The sequence below is a fragment of the Procambarus clarkii genome, chromosome 62 (genome assembly GCF_040958095.1).
Source record: "Procambarus clarkii isolate CNS0578487 chromosome 62, FALCON_Pclarkii_2.0, whole genome shotgun sequence".
NCBI classification, from domain to species: Eukaryota; Metazoa; Arthropoda; class Malacostraca; order Decapoda; family Cambaridae; genus Procambarus; species Procambarus clarkii.
The window spans coordinates 25,647,716-25,668,178 of NC_091211.1; the positions used below are offsets into that span (position 1 = coordinate 25,647,716).

At 41.6% G+C, this 20,463-nt stretch overlaps 2 protein-coding genes across 5 annotated transcripts in view; both read left to right on the top strand.

Annotated features, from left to right (window-relative positions):
- The first annotated feature begins 1,031 nt into the window (after positions 1-1,031).
- On the top strand, positions 1,032-12,894 carry LOC123766555 (uncharacterized). Of its 2 annotated transcripts, none has more exons than XM_045755804.2 (2): positions 1,032-1,715; positions 10,028-12,894. In XM_045755804.2, exon 2 carries the CDS (start codon positions 10,038-10,040, stop codon positions 11,664-11,666), a length of 1,629 nt encoding a protein of 542 aa, XP_045611760.2. In that variant the 5' UTR covers positions 1,032-1,715; positions 10,028-10,037; the 3' UTR covers positions 11,667-12,894. The 2 variants fall into 2 exon arrangements, with proteins under 2 accessions (XP_045611760.2, XP_069164460.1); XM_069308359.1 differs by having other exon boundaries at positions 10,031-12,894.
- A 6,179-nt stretch (positions 12,895-19,073) lies between these two features.
- LOC123766556 (TATA-box-binding protein) overlaps positions 19,074-20,463 on the top strand; it is a 20,113-nt gene continuing 18,723 nt past the window's right edge. For 2 of the 3 annotated variants that reach the window (XM_069308360.1, XM_045755805.2), the window contains exon 1: positions 19,075-19,232. The gene's annotated coding sequence lies outside the window, so the exon portion shown is untranslated. Of the gene's footprint in view, positions 19,233-20,463 lie in introns of all 3 variants that reach the window. The other variant, XM_045755807.2, reaches the window with a different exon arrangement.

The window sequence follows — 20,463 nt, forward strand, 5'->3', positions numbered from 1 at the left end:
TAGTGCGTATTAGTGGCTTTATAATAAATAAATATAAATAAATGTGTATTCAGGTAAAGTATATATATACAAGAGGTTATACAAAAATTGCTAGATTTATAGATAGAGCCAGTACATACATCATGCCCGAAACGCTTTGCGTAATAGTGGCTTTAGGCATTGTATGTACTAGCTATACCTATAAGTTAAACAATCCTTGTAAATATTTATTGTATGTATGTACCTTACCTAAATAAAATTGTATTGTATTGTATTGTATTGTATTGTATAATGACCTAAAGCCACTATTACGCAAAGCGTTTCGGGCAGAATAATAATATTATATTTACAAGAAGGTACTGTGGGTATGTGAGATTACATAAGATTGGTGTATTTACATTCTTACAAGGCCACTAAGATGCATAGTGTTTCGGGCTTTTGGCATAGTATATACACTATCTCTGTCAACAAATCCAACATACTGTTTGTAACTCATTTTATATGTTTGTATAAACTGTCATCCACGCTTCCGTGGATATAAATATCCCATTCAACTTGGGTTGTAGGAGACTCGAACCCTGGACCCTTTACGTGTATGAGGGCGAAGTTCTATCACCCGAGCTATTGAGTGATCTTAATAAGGAAAGTTTCCAGAAGCAGCATCATGGTTCCAAATTGGAATTTTTCGACTTTTCCCTGACCACTTCTGAAGCTCAGAGGAATTAGTGATCCACTCCCATGTCATGTAATAATAATGTCCTTATCAAGACTACTCAAATAGCTCGGTCCATAGAGCTTCGGCCTCACACACGCGTGGGGGTCCAGGGTTCGAGTCTCCTAGAACCCAGGTGAATGGAATGTTTATTTCCACGGAAATGTGAATGACAATTTATCGTCAAGAGAAGTTGTTATCCTAGGAGGTGCTCCATTTTATCCCCAAAGCCTAGGAAATGAATATAAAAGTCTATGGTAATCGCACACCACATCTCGTTTCCCAATTTAAACCAGCCCCCATTCCGTTACACTATTTAATAATATACATTGTTCCCTTGTGTACGACAACATGTTGGGCGAGAAGCGGCAGCGAGAACACTCCTGGCAACGGCTCTGTTGTGGTGACGTCGGCAGTCGGTGTCTGATCCTTGTATGGTGTACACGTCGTCTTACTTTACATATCCTGACAGAACAGAAATCTTACATATTAACAGATTATGTTAGCATGATGTCGAAAACTCCCGATATGGAAGATTCCCTTGACGGGGGAGAAAGGTGTCCTTAGGAGGAGGCAAGAGAGGCAGAAATTCCTGACCTAACATGAACTAAAATATAAATAACAGTATATGTCAGAAGTAATTACAAAATATATCGCACTGAGAATATAAAAGACGAAATGTAATACACGAGAACATCAAATATGTATCAATTCTATCTACAAACTTTTCCAAACTCCATCTACAAAACATAACCCCCAAAAAAAAATTGACTCAAACTTGTGAAAGGGTTTGACACGCCGTCGGGAGAACAAAGACTTATAAAAAATGCTTTAAAGAACTGGAACCACCGCTTGCGGTAGCCGCGGTATTTGCCTGCGGTGACGGGACGCGGCGGAAGCGCAGTTGCAAGCGGTGATAAATGTAGCAGATCATCATTGCACATATTACAACTGCACACAGAGTTGCAGATGATGAGGAAGGTGCTTCAAGAAGACCAAGTCCTTTGGGCCTTCAAGATGACAGGTAGGTCACCATTAGCTAATGGCTGATATACCATACTATAAGAGGTCAAGGGGGATATGACAACAGCTATACCATATATATATATGACGCTACCATAGGCTTACAATGGTCAGCAACACAAGGAAAGTGTTGTATATAGGCACTTACTGTAGGGTGTTGTATTGAAGTACCAGTGTTGGTGACCACTACAGTACTCGAAGGTTTATTGAAGGCGGTTACGATGAGTCAGTTGACTAGCCCCCCCCCCCCTGAGTCTACACCTATTTGGCTACCCCCCACCTGTTTTATTGCGTCCCTTTCCACTTGTTTCACGTTCCTTCCCATCTGATTCAGTGCGTTCCTTCCCATCTGTTTCAATGCGCCCCTTCCCATCTGTTTCAATGCGTCCCTTCCCGCCTGTTTCTGTGCGTCCCTTCCCATCTGTTTCAGTGCGACCCTTCCCATCTGTTGCAGTGTGCAACGAAGCAGCCTCGACATCTGTGCCGTTCCTGCAATTTATTCATGTTTGGGAGAGGAACGAAAAAACTATCCTTTATGAATTCGTCACAAAAAATGTCCAATGAATGTTTTCACCGTTTCAGAATTTTCAAAATTCTGAAATTTCAAAGCCGGGAGTAGTTCGAGCAGCCGTTATCACGACGATAACAAAGCCGCCTCCACAACGATAACAAAGTCACCTCCACGACGATAACGCAGCCGCCTCCACGATAACAAAGAACTCCGGCTTTCTTGACCTTCAGAATGATGTCGATACCGCCTGGCATCTTGTGAAATATTTAATGAAGCCCTCAGTGGGCGGCCATTTATCGCTGTCGGGAGTAAACTCAATGGATTAACCTTTTTGTGTGTATGTGGGTGGAAGGGATGCAGACCGGAGAGAAGCCCTGTCGTCAGGCCAGATGGAAGTGTGTGTGAAGTGGTTTGTTTGGTAGGGGAGAGGTTGAGAGGTTGTTAGCTAGCTAGCTCTCTCTCTCTCTCTCTCTCTCTCTCTCTCTCTCTCTCTCTCTCTCTCTCTCTCTCTCTCTCTCTCTCTCTCTCTCTCTCTCTCTCTCTCTCTCTCTCTCTCTCTCTCTCTCTCTCCCTCTCTCTCTCTCTCTCTCCCCCTCTCTCTCTCTCTCTCTCTCTCTCTCTCTCTCTCTCTCTCTCTCTCTCTCTCTCTCTCTCTCTCTCTCTCTCTCTCTCTCTCTCTCTCTCTCTCTCTCTCTTTGATAAGGTCACCCTGGAGGAGGGTAGCGTGTAGTGTGAAAGGTCACTATGTTTCCTGCTATAATCTCTTGACAGCCAGGTATCTTTCCTGTCCAGTATCTTTCCTGTCTAGTATCTTTCCTGTCCAGTATCTTTCCAGTCTAGTATCTTTCCAGTCCGGTATTCTTTCAGTCTGGTATCCTCCCAGTCTAATATCTTCCCAGTCTGTCATCCTGCCAGTCTAGCTCCGTTCCAGTAATTCCATCCTGTTTGTGGATCTTGTCTACTAGTTGTGTGTGTGTAATAAATAGTCTCAAGAATGTCTGTAATACAAATAAAATCGATCTATGCGCACACATCTCGTCCGTCTTATCTTCGTGAGCCTGGCTTAAGATTGCGGTAGACTTGTCAGCCAAGACTTACAGGGTATATGTATATATTAAGCTTTTTTTAATTACATTTGTATCTTCCTGATGATGTTATTAAGTAATCTTCAGGGAATGAATGTTAGGGAGACCGGTATCTGTGGATTCGGCTGCGTTCTTGAACATGTAGACGAAGACGAAGACGAAGACGACGACGTCTGAACGAAAACGATGTTAGTATTTGTTCAGATACCCGAGGGTGTTTTTAAATCTAATTTTGTGTTTTAAGGATCTTGATTTGTGGAGAACCAAACACCTTTTTGCAGTCTAGGTCAGTCAGGTGTCTTTATTTCTTTGTCAAATGATTATAATGCTTTCCCAATCATTTTTTTCCATTCAGGATTGTTTTCTAATCACCCTAGTGTAACCTTCCGCCGGATCCCTCACAGACTTTCTTGTCGTTTTCTGTATAGATATCCTCAGCGAGGCCATTAGTATTAGTGGCCCTCAGGTAAATTCAGGTAAATATTACCACCTCTTCGTAGGTTAATCACATCAACAATTACAGTTATGTGTTCTTCATCTGTGGCGGGAATATCTTAGGACAACTTTTCACTTTTGTGGCAGCAAATTGTAAAATGCTTTTTAATATTTTCTTCTTTCTCTCCCGTGTACATAATACACATAATTCACTTGCAAAATAAGCAGTCAGTCGTCAAGATCTCACATTAACAACACAAACTACAGCAAAAGTTCCCACATAAGAGTTCTTGAAAATTCGTTACTCACTGAATTACACGCAGGGGGGAAAGTTTGGTAATAATTCGTAGCGTAAGTGTACTTGACAAGACCGGACCAGAGGTGAGTTACACCCTTGAGTTACACCCTTGAGTTACACCCTTGAGTTACACCCTTGAGTTACACTCGTACACTCAACACCTCTTTACCCTGAGCTCTATTGCAACAAAAGCGTCCACTTCCTCTATGCTCTCGTGGAACATCAGGATCTATACTTCCCCTGGTGCTCTACTGGTAGTGGATAAGGTCAAAGGTCACACCCTGCAGGAGGGTGTGACCTTTGCAGAAAGGTCTCCAAATGACCCCTGGAGAAATAACCGCTCAAGAACGTGCTGTAAGACACTGTAATCAACTACAAACCTCCTGGAAAATGTAACAAAACAGAGTATTAATATGTGTGTGTTTTACCCTGAAATTGTGAGTGATTAAAAACGAATTTTGACCATTGAAGCGTTGATTCATATTTTCTTCTTCATAATAATAATAATATAGTTCAGTCTACCTGAATCCCAGCGTCCGTCCACACACCACAGGTGCGTGTCTCAGCGCTGTTCTCATAAAATCAAGTCTACATAGTGTGCGAGTCTCTGTGTGTACCCTTGTGGCAAAGTGTCACGCTTCTGGGTGGACTTAACAAGGAACACTGACTTGTAGGGTGGATACAACGTCCAGGGTCCAGGGCATAATGGTCCAGGGCAGTCCGTGGGTGTGCGAGTCTCTGTGTACCCTTGTGGCAAAGTGTCACGCTTCTGGGTGGACTTAACAAGGAACACTGACTTGTAGGGTGGATACAAGGTCCAGGGTCCAAGGCATAATGGTCCAGGGCAGTCCGTGGGTCAGAGAGTTGATAGGGGGGGATTATATATGAGGATAGGGATAGGCCTTTTGTGACTACATAGCACAGGGAAGGGATGGATGGAGGGAGGGAGGGAGGACAAGGAGCTGGAGGATAAGGATGGTGTGATGGTACAAGATCTAAATACTCGGATCTTAAAGGGATCGAACGCCAGTTCTGCTTGAAGCATGGTAATCTTTGTGTCGACCACGACTGGTGCGTGAACCATAGATACTGTGGTTATCTATACCATGGGTTATCTATGCAATAGGTATCTATATCATAGTTATATAAACCATGTTATCTGAACACACGTTTCAAAAAATCTATCTCCGAAATACACCGATTTTTTTTATTATTATTATCATATTTAGGTACATGTGCATTTGTGCAGCTGCCCTAGACTATATGAAGGGGAGTACAGAGTGTGTCAAGAACTAGCTGCCCTAGACTATATGAAGGGGAGTACAGAGTGTGTCAAGAACTAGCTGCCCTAGACTATATGAAGGGGAGTACAGTGTGTGTCAAGAACTAGCTGCCCGAGACTATATGAAGGGGAGTACAGTGTGTGTCAAGAACTAGCTGCCCTAGACTATATGAAGGGGAGTACAGTGTGTGTCAAGAGCTTGCTAAGCGATGCTAAAAGTTGTCCATCACACAGGATGGTTAGTCATACAGAGGCACGTGACCAGTAGTCTGCACTGGCAAACTTTTGAAGCATCCAGCATTGTTAAGAAAATGTTGAACTCTACGGACTTTCTGTTGCGCATTTCATAACTACTGATTTTCCAAACTTCAATAGACAAACAAATATGAATAAACAGATATTATCTCTTATATATGTAGATAGAAAGGGGGTTTCCGGCGGTGCCCGGGGTCTGTCTAGCTGTATGTCTCTCTCTGTCTCTGTCTCTCTCTCTCTCTCTCTCTCTCTCTCTCTCTCTCTCTCTCTCTCTCTCTCTCTCTCTCTCTCTCTCTCTCTCTCTCTCTCTCTCTCTCTCTCTCCTTCTCTCTCTCCTTCTCTCTCTCTCTCTCTCTCTCTCTCTCTCTCTCTCTCTCTCTCTCTCTCTCTCTCTCTCTCTCTCTCTCTCTCTCTCTCTCTCTCTCTCTCTCTCTCTCTCTCTCTGGTGGTGGTGGTGGAGATGGTGGTAATGGTGGTGCTGATGGTGGTGATAGTTGTGGTGGTGTGTCAGCAAGTACCAACGTGTTACCTCTCGTCTCCCCTACTCCATACTGGGAACAATTTAGTGAAGCTAGCCACAAACGTCTGACTTCCATCCTCAGAGAAACAAACATTTCCATTAACATAGAAAAAATATAGATCTACTATATACATATTATATACATATTATATACATACTTTTTGTATTATAGAACGGTTCTAAAATAATCGCCTTTAGGGGACGATAACAATTTGTATAGTTTATAAGAGAATTTGACGAATATTTTGAGGTCAGACAAGTCTCCTTTAGCCATGAAAGTTATATTAAACTATAAGTCCAAATCCCAGTAAAAAGAATATAATCTACAAACACATTTATCTCATAAATAAAAACAAACCCACGTAATGGACACCACGAGACCAGAGATGAAATAAGGAAGTTGAAACACGTGAATCATTGCTCTTAATCTCTTCCCCCAAAACAGCCACGGGTCAGAGGTCAGGTCTTATAATCCAATAATTACAGTGCTTACGACGTTAAAAATGCGCTTAGCCACATCAAACGTTTTTTGCTGATAATCGCACGACTGGCGGTCAGTGACACGGCATAGGGTAAGGTGCCAGAGTGGAGCCGGTTTGGCACGATGAATCCTGTTGTCTTTTGTGTGTCAGGTGGTAAGGGGGGGTGGGTGACAGATGATAGCTATGGACCAGGAGGCCAGGAGGCCTGGTCGACGACCGGGCCGCGGGGACGCTAAGCCCCGGAAGCACCTCAAGGTAACCTCAAGGTATGTGAAGCAGGTGGCCATTTAGAGGCCACATGGGCCATAAAACAAGACCCACTGAGCCACAATGTAATGTATAGACTCGACAATAAATATACACACATAAGACAAAGTTTCATACACGGAGGAATCCGTCGAAATCCGCAGAGCTGTTCAGGCTGTTGAGTGATGTCCCACACACAGAATAACACCAACTCACGAACTATCACACTAAAACACACTCTGAAAACACATTTCAAACACACTTTAAACACTCTAAAACATTAAAAGCACACACACATACACATACAGCCAGAATAAACATTTGTAAGATGTATGTTCCATTGTGCTTAAAACGTGTATTTGTATTCAAATCACAACATTTCTTTCACAATAGCTGACAACACACACATATAAATATTTCTTTTTGAACTCAAAACACGCACAATAAGAATACTTCTTTCCAGTGTAAAGTTTACACTATTCACTGAGACGAGGACATGACACAAATGAAAAACTATGTTGACAAACTGATTCACATTTTGGCATTCCACTGAAGCTTTTCACTCAGTGAATTATACATGCCAATTATACCATTATATGAGAGTAAAGACCCACACTCAATGTCCAGTTGCCCGCCTCTTGGGCTGGACGGTAGAGCGACGGTCTACCTTCATGTAGGATGTCGTTCAATCCCCGACTGTCCAAAAGTGGTTGGGCACCACTCCTTTTCTCCCGTTCCATCCCAAATCCTTATCCTGATCCCCTTCCCAGTGCTATATAGTCGTAATGGCTTGGCGTTTTCCCCCCCATGATAGTTCCCTTCCCACTTCAATGACCAGTTGTCAACCACATTAACTCTCTACTGTTTGTATAATTTAAGAAACAATCGTGTACCTAAATACATATAATGTGTAGTCAAACACACACCAGACATCAATACAGATTCTCTGACGTAACTGGTGAACTATCACTAAAACTAGTTATTAGTTGTATTAATAGTTTAGATAGATAGTTAAACTATCTATCACGCGATCAAAGAGTTAACTATATATAAAAAATAGTTTTCCTCGCTTTTCCAATAAGAAAAAAAGTGCACTTTATCATAACTATTAACAAAGTTTTATAGTATCACTTTTGCCTGACGAATATTATATTTGTGTCAAGCGTTAAGTTAATTAAACGATATATAAGTTAATGGTAACTTTTCTTCTTCCTTTGACTGGGATGTAAAGTTTAATTCTTACTTTAGCCATAGTAAGAATTAAGTGTTGTCACTTATATGATGTTGCATCTGTTCTTGTATTCTCTTGTGTTCTCTATCTCATGTTCTCTACTTCATGTTATCTACTTCATGTTCTACTGTTATTTTGAGCAAGCACAAAATAAAAGGTGCGTTGACAGGGGTGGGATTGACAGGTGGGGGGGGTGACAGAGTGTGTCAGACATGTAGTAGTGTTGACTGAGGTGTCATGCATAAGGTAGTGTTGACAGGGTGTGTGTCAAGCCTGTGGTAGTGTTGACAGGGGGGGTGCCAAGCCTGTGGTAGTGTTGACAGGGAGTGTGTCAAGCCTGTGGTAGTGTTGACAGGGTGTGTGCCAAGCCTGTGGTAGTGTTGACAGGGTGTGTGCCAAGCCTGTGGTAGTGTTGACAGGGTGTGTGCCAAGCCCGTGGTTGTGTTGACAGGGTGTGTGCCAAGCCTGTGGTAGTGTTGACAGGGTGTGTGCCAAGCCCGTGGTTGTGTTGACAGGGTGTGTGTCAAGCCTGTGGTATTGTTGACAGGGGGTGTGTCAAGCCTGTGGTAGTGTTGACAGAGGGTGCCAAGCCCGTGGTTGTGTTGACAGGGGGTGTGTCAAGCCCGTGGTTGTGTTGACAGGGGGTGTGTCAAGCCTGTGGTAGTGTTGACAGGGTGTGTGTCAAGCCTGTGGTAGTGTTGACAGAGGGTGCCAAGCCCGTGGTTGTGTTGACAGGGGGTGTGTCAAGCCCGTGGTTGTGTTGACAGGGGGTGTGTCAAGCCTGTGGTAGTGTTGACAGGGGGTGTGTCAAGCCTGTGGTAGTGTTGACAGGGGGTGTGTCAAGCCTGTGGTGGTGTTGACAGGGTGTGTGCCAAGCCTGTGGTAGTGTTGACAGGGGGTGTGTCAAGCCTGTGGTAGTGTTGACAGGGGGTGTGCCAAGCCTGTGGTTGTGTTGACAGGGGGTGTGCCAAGCCCGTGGTTGTGTTGACAGGGGGTGTGTCAAGCCTGTGGTAGTGTTGACAGGGGGGGTGTCAAGCCTGTGGTAGTGTTGACAGGGGGTGTGTCAAGCCCGTGGTTGTGTTGACAGGGGGTGTGTCAAGCCTGTGGTAGTGTTGACAGGGGGTGTGTCAAGCCTGTGGTAGTGTTGACAGGGGGTGTGCCAAGCCCGTGGTTGTGTTGACAGGGGGTGTGTCAAGCCTGTGGTAGTGTTGACAGGGGGTGGCAAGGAGTAAATATTGATTTCATTGGCTGTTGTTGCAATTTGGTCACTGAACCGACGTTCGCGAGAGCATGCACGGGTCGTGCCTGGTGTGTATATGAATATGTATATTATATGTATATGTATATTATATGTATATGTATATTATATGTATATGTATATTATATGTATATGTATATGTATGTTTTTGGTCTGTATATGTACGTCTGGTTAGGTGTAGCATAAGTGTGGTTATCTCTGCTCATATATATATATATATATATATATATATATATATATATATATATATATATATATATATATATATATATATATATATATATATATATGATGTGTATTCACCTCTATGTGCCTGCAGGATCGAGCTTCAGCTCTTGGACCCCGGTTTTGAGTTTGCCTTTACAACCTGCTCCTTAAGGTCATATCGCTCACTCACTACCCTTATGCTATAATAAACCTTTTTAACATATATTTGTCACATCTGAGTTTCAGGTTCCCATCTGTTTCCCCTTCTTCTATTGGTATTCATTGTAAATATGTCCTTTTTTTCCCACCTAATGACAATATTTGTTTGTAAAAGAAGTTGGAATTGCATTAGTCTTGTTTTAGTAAATTCATGTGATAGAAAACTTCAGGTATGTGATAGAAAACGAAAGTTTTAACAGGTACGGCTATTGGTAACTTGCTCAAATATATTTAGATATATGTACTGTTTTCTAAGCCAAGTAAATAATGTCCATTGCCTCCAGCAGGTGAAGGATGACGACGGAGCGCCGCTGGTGGGAGCGCCCGGCCCCGCGTGACTGGCACCCTACACCCGCAGAGCTCCAGAAGATCAAGTCCGCTTCCTCCATCAGAAAGTCACTCCTCAACCGCTCCTCCTCCAGGAACTTCGAGAGAGCCTCCCTCAGGTCATCTGGAAGCGTAAAATCGGACGTTCACAGCGTAGATAAGAGTTATCTGAACCGCAGTATTCGGGGATCAATATCTAGTCGCACTTCATCTTCCAAGAGTCCCCTGACACCACCTGTCAGGCAGGGTGTCAACCATAATGGGAATGTCAGGGCACAGAGATCCAGAGGGGGACATTCTTCCTCTCAGTCGTCGTCTGCAGCAGGAAGCTCCGTCGAGGACCTCGGCGCGACGTATGTGTTTACCGATTTCAACAGAGGAAGTCAGGCGGACATCGATAGGATTTTGAGAACCTCTCCCTCTACTCCCGCTCAAAATTCTAGCATCGCTAGATATCATCCTCTTCCGGCCATTAGCGCAACGCCGTCGACAAGAACCGACAATAACATAATTCCCGACGCAACGCCGTCGACAAGAACCGACAATAACATAATTCCCGACTTCGAACCTCCTCCTTTGGTCCGAAGTAGAACTTTTGATGTGATTGACACGAAGATGATGAACTTGGCGGTGGTGGACGGCGTTGGTGATGACGGCGGAGACTCGAGGGCAGACACTCAGACCCCAACACGAACAGTTACAGTTAGTATAGAAGGCAAACCCTTAGCCGAGTTCCTCTTGCACGCGAGAGACGGACTCCTCAGGTCTCGACCAGGTACACGCTACGGAAGGTCCGAACCTGCAGAAAGTTCAAACTCGGTGCTTCAACCTGATGTGAACTACGACTTCGGAAAGCTGATGAGATGTCCTTCTCGCGAGCATCAGCTTGGCAATGACAGTGGTATTAGTGAAGAGGAAGATAACTCGGAGGACGAAACTGATCCCTATAAACACGATCCTGTAGAAAGGTTCCCACGAAAAGAGACTAACGATAGTTGTGATCTAACTGAACCTATCGAAAGCTTTACGGAAGAAAGTTGTGCGAGGGAAGTGAATGACATAGAAAGCTTCGAGCAAGACAAATCTACTAACAGTGACAATACCAGTGAACTTCCAGGAAGTTCGGCGCTAGAAAAGGACGATGGAGAATCCTCGATAGAAAGACTTGAGCCGGACGATAACATGGAGGCTAATGGATCTCCTGAGTGGTCAGTGCCAGGAGGAGCGGGCGAAGCAGCAACAGGAGAAGCGGGCGAGGCAGCAACAGGAGGAGTGGACGAAGCAGCAACAGGAGGAGCGGGCGAGGCAGCAACAGGAGGAGCGGGCGAGGCAGCAACAGGAGGCGGCTCGAGCCAGGAGGTCGAGCAAGGGGAGGACATCATTGTCTACTTCAAGCTACCCGATGACTCGCTGGTGCTGGTGTCGAGTCCGCGCAGCCAGACGCTAGCGGAGCTGCTGCAGGTGGTGGAGAACACCAGGATGGGGGAGAGGCGTCTGGTGGTGGCTCAGGACGGGCTGGAACAGACAGACCTCACCAAGACCCTGGTCGAACTGGGCATCACCGACAACACAACACTTTACCTCTTGAACGGCTGACAACCGCGCCACTCGGCAGTGATGACACCTGCGGGAGGCAGCAGGAGAGGCATCGTACCGGAACTAACAACTATAGATTGATTGATGAAGATTAAGCCACCCAAAAGGTGGCACGGGCATAAATAGCCCGTAAGTGGTGGCCCTTTTGAGCCATTACCAGTATCAAGAGCTGATACTGGAGATCTGTGGAGGTGCGACTGCACCCTGCGTGACGGGAGATGTCTCCCGGACCAAATGGTGACCAGATGGTGGTCTGAATGCGGAAACTTGAATGACCACTACTTACGGGCTATTCATGCCCGTGCCACCTCTTGGGTGGCCTAATCTCCGTCAATCAATCAATCTGAACAACCACGCTGCCCTTACAGCTGTCAAAATAACAGATAAATATTGACCAACACTTTTAGTAAATTTTGATAAATTTACTATCGACTGTCAGAGGTTAGGCTGTTGTTCCTAAATAAAATAGGAATATCTTTTGTCATAGAGGTCAATATCTCTTGACGGGAATAGGATATATTTGCATAAATATATCAATGAAGATATTGAACACATCCACAAGGGCCGTGATGGGGGTTCGAACCTGTACGTTTGGTGTTCCCTGACGCGATCTATCAAGTTACTGTGATTTCTGTGTGTAATGAAGATACTGATAATTGTGTTTATAATATTATTAATATTATATTATTATTATTAATAACAACATGAAGCATAACAATAAAGAGGGGAAATTGTTCGTACTTGTGGGGATAATTATTATTTGTTTTTATTGAAGATAATTGATTCTCGTAGTAAAGTGTATGTCTTGAGTGTGTTGTCTTCAGGTCAAGACACACTTTGGGTCGTTGGTAATGAAGATATTGTATATATGATATGGACAATTAGCCGTTGTTGGTTAATGATATTATATGAGTTTTTATATTTCCTTTTTTCCTTAATGAAGAAGCCTAAGACATGATTTTTTAGAATTTCTAAGGTTTTATTGGTTATATTTATTTGTTTTTTTTAACAGTTTCAGATAGATATTATCTGGTATCTACTTACTCTTTCCTTCGCTTATCTACGCTTCTTCTTCTTGGTCTTATCTCTTTCTCTCTCTCTCTCTCTCTCTCTCCTTTAATTTTTCCATAACCGCATACTCACAAAATATATTTTCTATGACTACTGACATATACATCAGAGGCGCCGTAAGTGCTGTGAACCATACGGAAATAAAGTTTATGTCTTTGTTGCAGTTTGAATAACCTTCAGAAGATAATGAATTAGTAACATGAACTAACAAATCTATGACTAATGAAGCCAGGACAAAATGGCTAAGTAAGTCACAGCAAGAAACCGTTGATGGCGAGGCTGAGTGTCCAGCCTGTATCATGTGTCCAGCCTGTATCATGTGTCCAGCCACCCTCGGGTAACCATCCAATCCACTACCGATTCTTTTTCCCCATAATTAATCTCTGCCTCTTCACAATCATCACCCTCTTATTCTCCACAATCATCGCCCTGTATCTCTTCCCACTCAACGCCCTCTGTCTCGTCCAAATCATCGCCCTAATGTCTCTTCCCAATCATCATCACCCTCTGTCTTTCCCAGTTATCATCCTCTGTCCCTCCCCAAGCCACGCGCCATCCTGTCTAAAAGACAGATGTTTACTAGCCTCTAGTCATCAATCTTCCTTTCAGCGGGACGAACACATGTGAAAACAGTGATACCTTACCTTGAGGTTACCTTGAGGTGCTTCCGGGGCTTAGCGTCCCCGCGGCCCGGTCGTCGACCAGGCCTCCTGGTTGATGGTTATAAGGGTTGTTAAATTCAATACAGTATTCTAAATAAATCATTAATAGCATAATAAAGAGAATAATAACTTTCATGGAAAACCTCAGACAACACGAGGAGGCCGAGATCAGACGTCGCGTCTGATCTCAGTCGCACTGACCCTGTGACTGCTCCGCCGCGTGAACCACGGGCCTGGAGAAGACCGTGAGCCGGCGTCCAGTATGGTGTAATATGCTGTTGCTCCAGCGTCCACGCTCCCAGCAGTGACCCCCGAGGTCAACAAGACGCTAGACGAGGGGTGTCCACCCTCCCGTCAAGGGCGCCAAGGTCAAGAAAATGTTTTACAAATGCGTCCACCCTCTTGATGAGGACCCGAGGGACATTGGCGCGTGTTAGCAGGGTCTGTCTCGCGGGGTCTGTCTCGCGTGTTAGCGGGATCTGTCTCACGTATTAGCGGGGTCTGTCTCTCATAAACCCAATGTACTTTCCTGTATATGAATAAATAAATATATAAGTTAGCCTAAAAATATGCTTATTTTCTTTAATACTCATAGAAAACAAGCGTCGTTTGTGATTAACTTATATATATATCGAGATCCGACCTCATGGGGTGTATTTTTTTTATTTTATTTTATTTTATTTTATTTTATTTTATTTTTATTTTATTTATGCATATACAAGAATGTATATAAGGAATGTGAGGATACAAATATGGTAATTACAGTCTTGTAAAGCCACTAGCACGCGCAGCGTTTCGGGCAGGTCCTTAATCTAAGAAAATTTTAAGGAGGTAAATACTTGCAAAATTTATAGACAAAAAAATGATAACAGATTACATGGAATGAAAAAAAAAGAAGATGAGAGAAAATTATAGGTACAGTATATTAAAGCACATAGGTAGCTATGATTGATTGCAATGACAGCTTATCCATTCACGTAATCACCCACAATTGTCTGCCTCTACTATTGTTAAAATTTGTGAGATAAAATTGTAATTACTTTTGCAGTTCAAAATCCAGTTGGAACAAAAATCATCAAGGTAAAGGGTACGGGGGAATGAACGTTTGACAAGCAGCCGGTTTCTTGTCCCCGTCGAGGCCAAGATACATAATGGCCCCCTCGGATAAATTCTAGTAAATTAAAGATACCCTAAACTGAACAAATCCACAAGTTGACCAGACCACACACTAGAAATTGAAGGGACGACGACGTTTCGGTCCGTCCTGGATCATTCTCAAGTCGATTGTGATGGGGAGGTAGGGACAGGCATTAAATAGGCAAGAGAGAGCTGAGGAGGAATTCGACTTGAGAATGGTCCAGGACGGACCGAAACGTCGTCGTCCCTTCAATTTCTAGTGTGTGGTCTGGTCAACATACTTCAGCCACGTTTTTGTGACTCATCGCCTGCAAATCCACAAGGGCCGTGGCGAGGATTCGAACCTGCGTCCAAGAGAATCCCAGACGCTGCCTTAATCGGCTGAGTTATTGTGATTTCTGTGTGTGATACCCTTAACTACATCACAGTAAATCCAGCACTTAGTGAGTTAACATTAGTTTTTATTTCTGTTCAGGTTTAATGTATAAATCTTGGTGTTCATTAAGCTTGATGGCCTAAATAATTCGCGAGTGCTTGTGGCCATTAATTAACACAAAACCAATCAAGACACAGCCAAGTAAAGAATAAAAATAATATTTTTTTATTAAAATGATTGAAGATTAAATTCAATTTATTTGAAAGCTTTAATTAAAAAGGTTTTTATTAAAAACAAGAGGAAGGGACAATTGTACAGACAGGAGTTACACATACAAAAGAAACCATTAATAAGACAAGCGTTTGGAGCCAAACTTAGAATAATTTAGATAAAACATTTGTTAAAGGAGTCAATAGGTAAAGAATTAATATTAAAAGAGAAGTAAGCACAAACAAGTGAAAATGTTTAAGAAACATTCAAGGTTTGTTAGTTTAGATTAGGTTGCATTACGTTTGGTTAAGTTAATACAGTATCTTATTGATGATAATGTGAAATATGGAATTCGAAAACTATTTCAGTTTACCCGAGAGTTTCGTTTACAGAAAACCACATTCTTCAAAGAAAACGTTTTCAGCGTACACTTTTTATATTTTAAACCTTCGCTTTATAATACAATAAAATTAGACCTTGAGACTAATTTCCATTTAGGACAAAAGTTTCCCTGTCAGTTTACATGTAGACTATTACTGGAACCATAATATGCTTTCAGACCATCATAAATATCTATATAACTATCCAGGTGGTTTAAGCAGGGGTGTGGTTTCTCATGGTAATGGAAGTGCTGTGAGGACTGGCTCAAATTGATGTTATAAGCTACCTGAGCCTAACCTAACCGAGGGCCCAGGAATAAAAAACGGGACATGGCGTCAATTGTGCGAGCCACTATGGTTTTTAGTACATTATTTGTTTGTCCTTTGAGAATTTATGCATAAAAATACGATGCACTATTCCAGAGAACGGGTTGATGCAACACCCCTAGTTGGAGGAAGCCCACTAAGTTGATTGATTGATTGATGAAGATTAAGCCACCCAAAAGGTGGCACGGGCATGAATAGCCCGTAAGTGGTGGCCCTTTTGAGCCATTACCAGTATCAAAAGCTGATACTGGAGATCTGTGGAGGTGCGACTGAACCCTGCGTGACGGGAGATGTCTCCCGTGACCCACTAAGTTGTTCATCCCGTCAATTAACATCATTCTCGAGAAAAAAAAATGTTTAATTTACGTATATATATATTTATGTCAAGTGTAAAATAATTCAGATATAGATCGAGAGCGATAGACGTACCATTATCAAGGTGTCTATCAGACGGGTTAATGACAAAATCACGATTAGAATGTTCGCTCCAAACACTTTAAAGTAAATTCCTAATCAATTTCGATATCAATATTGTACTCACGTTCCTGCTGGCAGACCTTACTGAAGTATATGTTTCGAGTTTAATTTGGTTAGTACTGCTTGGATAAACACTAAATTATATCTTTTCATTACATTAAAACATTCGCGTACTTCCAATTTATGCAAATTAATATTTTTTCCTAACACCAAGTAGAATATCTCATCAAATTAAAAATTATATAATTTAAGCACATTATTGGTTAAAAAGGATCTATGTAGCACTTGTTCGCTAAGACATTTTTCAAGAAATCCGAGTGTAAGCTTTAAGACATGAGATTTCACACGGGCCGAGCAAAGATTAGAAAGACAGGATCTAAGAGATGGGGTAAAGAGAAGAGACAATTAGAAATTGACGTGTGGTATCTACGGTATACAACAATGATAAAAAAAAACGCTGCTATAAGTATGTAGAATATACACTGAAAATTGAATAGGTAAACAGCTTTGCGCTTTCACTATTTACAGACAGGTAAGTTATATCTGACCTGTGGTATTTTTAATTTAACCAGTCATCTCCTTAATCTTTTCTGTATATATCCGAAAAAAATAAATGTATTTGTCTGCCCTGTTATATGTTCTTCATAGTTGCTTTTGTTGTTCCGGATTGACCACTCAATGGTATATATATATTTTTTTCCACATATCTTTCTTTTTTTCGATAAGTGCCACTTAGGGACAGTGTCATTAGTGTAACGGAATGCTACGTTCCTTATTAAGAATGTTTTTAAGTGAGCTACAATTTCAATTAACATTTTAATCCACAGTCTCGTTCGTGTATAAGCGTTCGTGCAGACGTCTCACGTATGTATGAGAGGATTCATAATACTCTGTGAGTGCCCGTGGGTGAGCCAGCACTCACTGAGAGGGGCGAGGCCGCTACGTGGTGACACACAGCGGTGGAAGCCATTAGCTCATGAGGTCGGCCAGGCTCACACAAGCAAATTACGATTCACAGCCTTTGTGCTGGGAAATAGGATGATGAGGCACCGTGGCGTGAGAGAGAAGGGTGATTATGCGGGGAGTGAGTCAGACACCAGTGGTTTGGTCCCACCCCCCTGCCTGCTCTCACGCACACGCAGATACACACCCACACGCACACGCGGATACACACCCACACGCACACGCGGATACACACCCACACGCACACACGGATACACTTCCACACGCATAGAAATGCACCCATACACACATACAGCAGATAGCGTTCGGGATTCGTATTAATATGAACCCGGGTTCGACTCCGGGTTCACATTATGCAAATTCTTTCGGCATTTTTTCATCTAATGCCTCAGTTCAAAAGTAAGTAGGCGGCAGGAAATTGGTCAGCTGTTGAAGGTTGTATCCATGGGATATATGTGTGTGTGAAAGAGAGAAATGTAGCACATATGATAAAGACTAATAGGTCGGGATCCAATACATTAGAAACCGACGTTTAGAAATCCATCTTTGCTCAATTGTTTGTTTACAATTATTAAACAGTTAGTGAGCTCCGAAGCACCAGGAGGCTGTTTTTAACAATAACAATAGTTGATTGGGAAGTTTATATATATATATATATATATATATATATATATATATATATATATATATATATATATATATATATATATATATATATATATATATATATATATATATATATATATATGTCGTACCTAGTAGCCAGAACGCACCTCTCAGCCTACTATGCAAGGCCCGATTTGCCTAATAAGCCAAGTTTTCATGAATTAATTGTTTTTCGACTACCTAACCTACCTAACCTAACCTAACCTAGCTTTTTCGGCTACCTAACCTAACCTAACCCATAAAGATAGGTTAGGTTAGGTTAGGTAGGGTTGGTTAGGTTCGGTCATATATCTACGTTAATTTTAACTCCAATAAAAAAAAATTGACCTCATACATAATGAAATGGGTAGCTTTATCATTTCATAAGAAAAAAATTTGAGAAAATATAATAATTCAGGAAAACTTGGCTTATTAGGCAAATCGGGCCCTGAATTGTAGGCTGAGAAGTGCGTTCTGGCTACTAGGTACGACATATATATATATATTTATTTATTTATAAATATATATATATATATATAAATATATATATATATATATATATATATATATATATATATATATATATATATATATATATATATATATATATATATATATATATATATATATATATATTTATATATCAAGTAAAGCCAAAACTCATCCGAAAGTTCTCCACAGCCACATTAGGAGGAAAACAACATTGAAGAAATAGGTGATGAAACTGAATTGCGAGGGGTAACTTGCGCATTTTCGGGAGCCTGTAGTTGAAGTGCCAAATTATGTTTTATTTCTAACGCATGAAATAGGTGGGATATAAGAATAAGTCCTCATAATTAGATGACTGGAATTCCAAATACGCGCACAGCAACAATTCGGCGAAACATCCAACGGGTGACGAACTTGTTGGTGTGATCAATACGGGCGTAGCAAGCAGAACCAAGCAAGCACACGTCCCCCACTGTGGCGTGTCACCTCAGGGGATATTATGTCTACACTAAGGGTACGTATAGTCTCCCATAACCTCCTATACAACCTCCAGGAAAATAATAAAACTCCAGCCATCAAGTATTCAATTCGGACATGTTCGAATTTGGCGGGCGGGGTGAGGAGGTATAGTGCGCATGTGCCAGGTACGAGGTCCTTCCCCACGCAATTTCCGGATTCCACCCCCGGCCAGACCGTCAGCAGGAACACAACAGTGGTGCCTGTCGGAGCTCGCGTCGCTCAGGTCCTCCTCCAGCGAGAGAGAATTAGCGTGTGATCGCCTGCCCTGCCTCTCCTCACACGAGAGCCATGTCTTCACTCATCGACGCAGGTAAGTAGAGGACCAGAGCGCTAGACACTCAGGTTATCAGGTTTAAAAAGGCGAGAAAATCATGAATTCCTTACAGGTGGTATTTCGGTGGATGACCAACTTTCTGGCGAGATCGATGCTTGGAACGTGAATTATTATTAAGTTAACGAAGTTAGTCCTTGAGTTAGCTATAAATATTTTGCGCTGGAAACTAATGGAAAACGATAATTGTTATATAAATATTGTTTAAACGAAAGTTGCGTTTAATTAAGCTGAGGCAAATTGTCGCGCGCTCAATGATCACATTATCAAACTTAATTTTGAAGGCAACTGAGTTTTGATTTCCAAAAGTCAAGCTGAAAAATCATCAACACAGTTCAAGAAACACGAATTCCATAGGAAAATATACATATTTTCCCGAGAAAAAAAATTGGTGACGTGATCGATGAACACGACGCAGTTTTAAAATTTAATACCACAATTGTATTTGGCGTTTGATATAAATTATCGCAGAAAAGGGCGACTTTAGAAATAGCAAGATCGGTCTATGATATACATTTTATAGAAAACTGTAACTGCGTCGCTTTAACGTCCTCTCTGAGGAATTTGAAGGAATTTTAATCTATATGCTGTTTGAAGACTAAAGCAAAACAATAACAAAAAAGTCAGAGTCAACTCCTTACCAAATGGAACCAAAAATGTTAGACTGAAGTTATCTTTTCTGAATTTTAAAATCGTGACATAATCAGAGAATGCAATTATACAATTACATACAAACTAATAAAAAAATTGAAGCTAAACGAACAAAAAGCATAGCTACTGCAAACATGCAAAGCAAAATTGTAATATATATATTCAAATAAAGGTAATAATGTCTTGGGGGTGAGAGACGGGCGGTCACTTCAAGTAATCAATGACCACAATAGGGGGCGCCGCGCCCTTGACATACTTCGCCTCTGCATATACCCCTCAAAACCTTGAAAATATTTGATAACATTCCTAAGTTTAACATTCATCGTATACGTCTATATACAATGTTGGCGTCACAAATAACTTAAACAACAGTTCTATTATACAGATAATTTAAATGTAGTTTAATTTATTTAAAACTAATGTATATAAATGTCAGGTTAGTTTAAATTTATATAAATATCAACTTTTATTTGGTTTTTATAAAAGTCAGTCTATATAAAGATTATACATATGACTGCTTAAATTAAGTTATATAATTGCTAACACATTAAGTTACATT